This window comes from Cladosporium halotolerans (genome assembly GCF_011745625.1).
Source record: "Cladosporium halotolerans strain TM138-S3 chromosome Unknown Sca541, whole genome shotgun sequence".
Lineage (NCBI taxonomy): Eukaryota > Fungi > Ascomycota > Dothideomycetes > Cladosporiales > Cladosporiaceae > Cladosporium > Cladosporium halotolerans.
In genome coordinates, this window is record NW_027191933.1 from 1 (window position 1) to 818 (window position 818).

The 818-nt window shown below is 52.1% G+C and overlaps 1 protein-coding gene across 1 annotated transcript; it reads right to left on the bottom strand.

Moving 5' to 3' along the window:
- Nucleotides 1-122: 122 nt before the first annotated feature.
- WHR41_09630 (uncharacterized protein) lies at nucleotides 123-752 on the bottom strand (the record flags this gene model as incomplete). The annotated part of the gene is made up of 1 exon (XM_069378232.1): nucleotides 123-752. One exon carries the CDS (start codon nucleotides 750-752, stop codon nucleotides 123-125), a length of 630 nt encoding a protein of 209 aa, XP_069224728.1.
- Nucleotides 753-818: the final 66 nt, after the last annotated feature.

Below are 818 nucleotides of genomic sequence, written 5' to 3' on the forward strand. Positions count from 1 at the left end.
AACAATGAATCATAAAGCAATGCTGATAGGCTTTTCACCACACTGCTGGCGCTGTTCCTCTGTTCCACCAACGTAAGATTCCGCTCGTGCACCGGCGTAGTGTGACAGTAAGACCTCGTGCGTCAAAGGCTGAACAATCCGCTTCTCTTTTTGCCAAACGGATAGATCACGACCGCGCTCAAAAACAGTCCAACAGTGATACCGATGGCCACTTGAATGACCGAGTATCCCACATTGAAAGCAAGTGCATTCATGTTCGTACCGCTCGTGTTGGCTGTGGAGGTCGTGTTGTCTCTCATTGAATGGTTGGCGCTTTTGTCCGTGATCTCGTTTGCAGACGTTATGCCTGATACTAGCGATCCGCTAACTGAGAGACCGGAAGGCACCTGCACGAAGATTGCGGGCAACATGGCAGCAGCCGCGAGCCCATAGCCCACGCAGCGGTCCCTCCCAGTGAGTGCAGAGTCGGGGTTACCGAGACCCAGGTCTTCTCCCATCCTTGGCCTCAGGGTTTCAGGGTTCTTCGTCTTGACATGTAGCGTAGTCGACATGTAAGTTTGCAAACGTGGTCGCAGAGTATCTTCCCAGAAGTCATGAGACATGTTTTCTATGCGTGAGCCGACACGAGAGTTTAGATTTGCGAGAACGCCAATTGCGAGGGCACCGAGCGTGTTGCTGACTTGAGTGTTGCCATTGAAGCGCTGAGAGCTGAGGTAGTTGACGATGTAGCCAGCAAAGGAGATCACCATCATCACGGGTGCCTGCCTCCGCTTGGCTTGGTTGATAATAATGAGGCACATGGTAAAAGCCGGAACAAA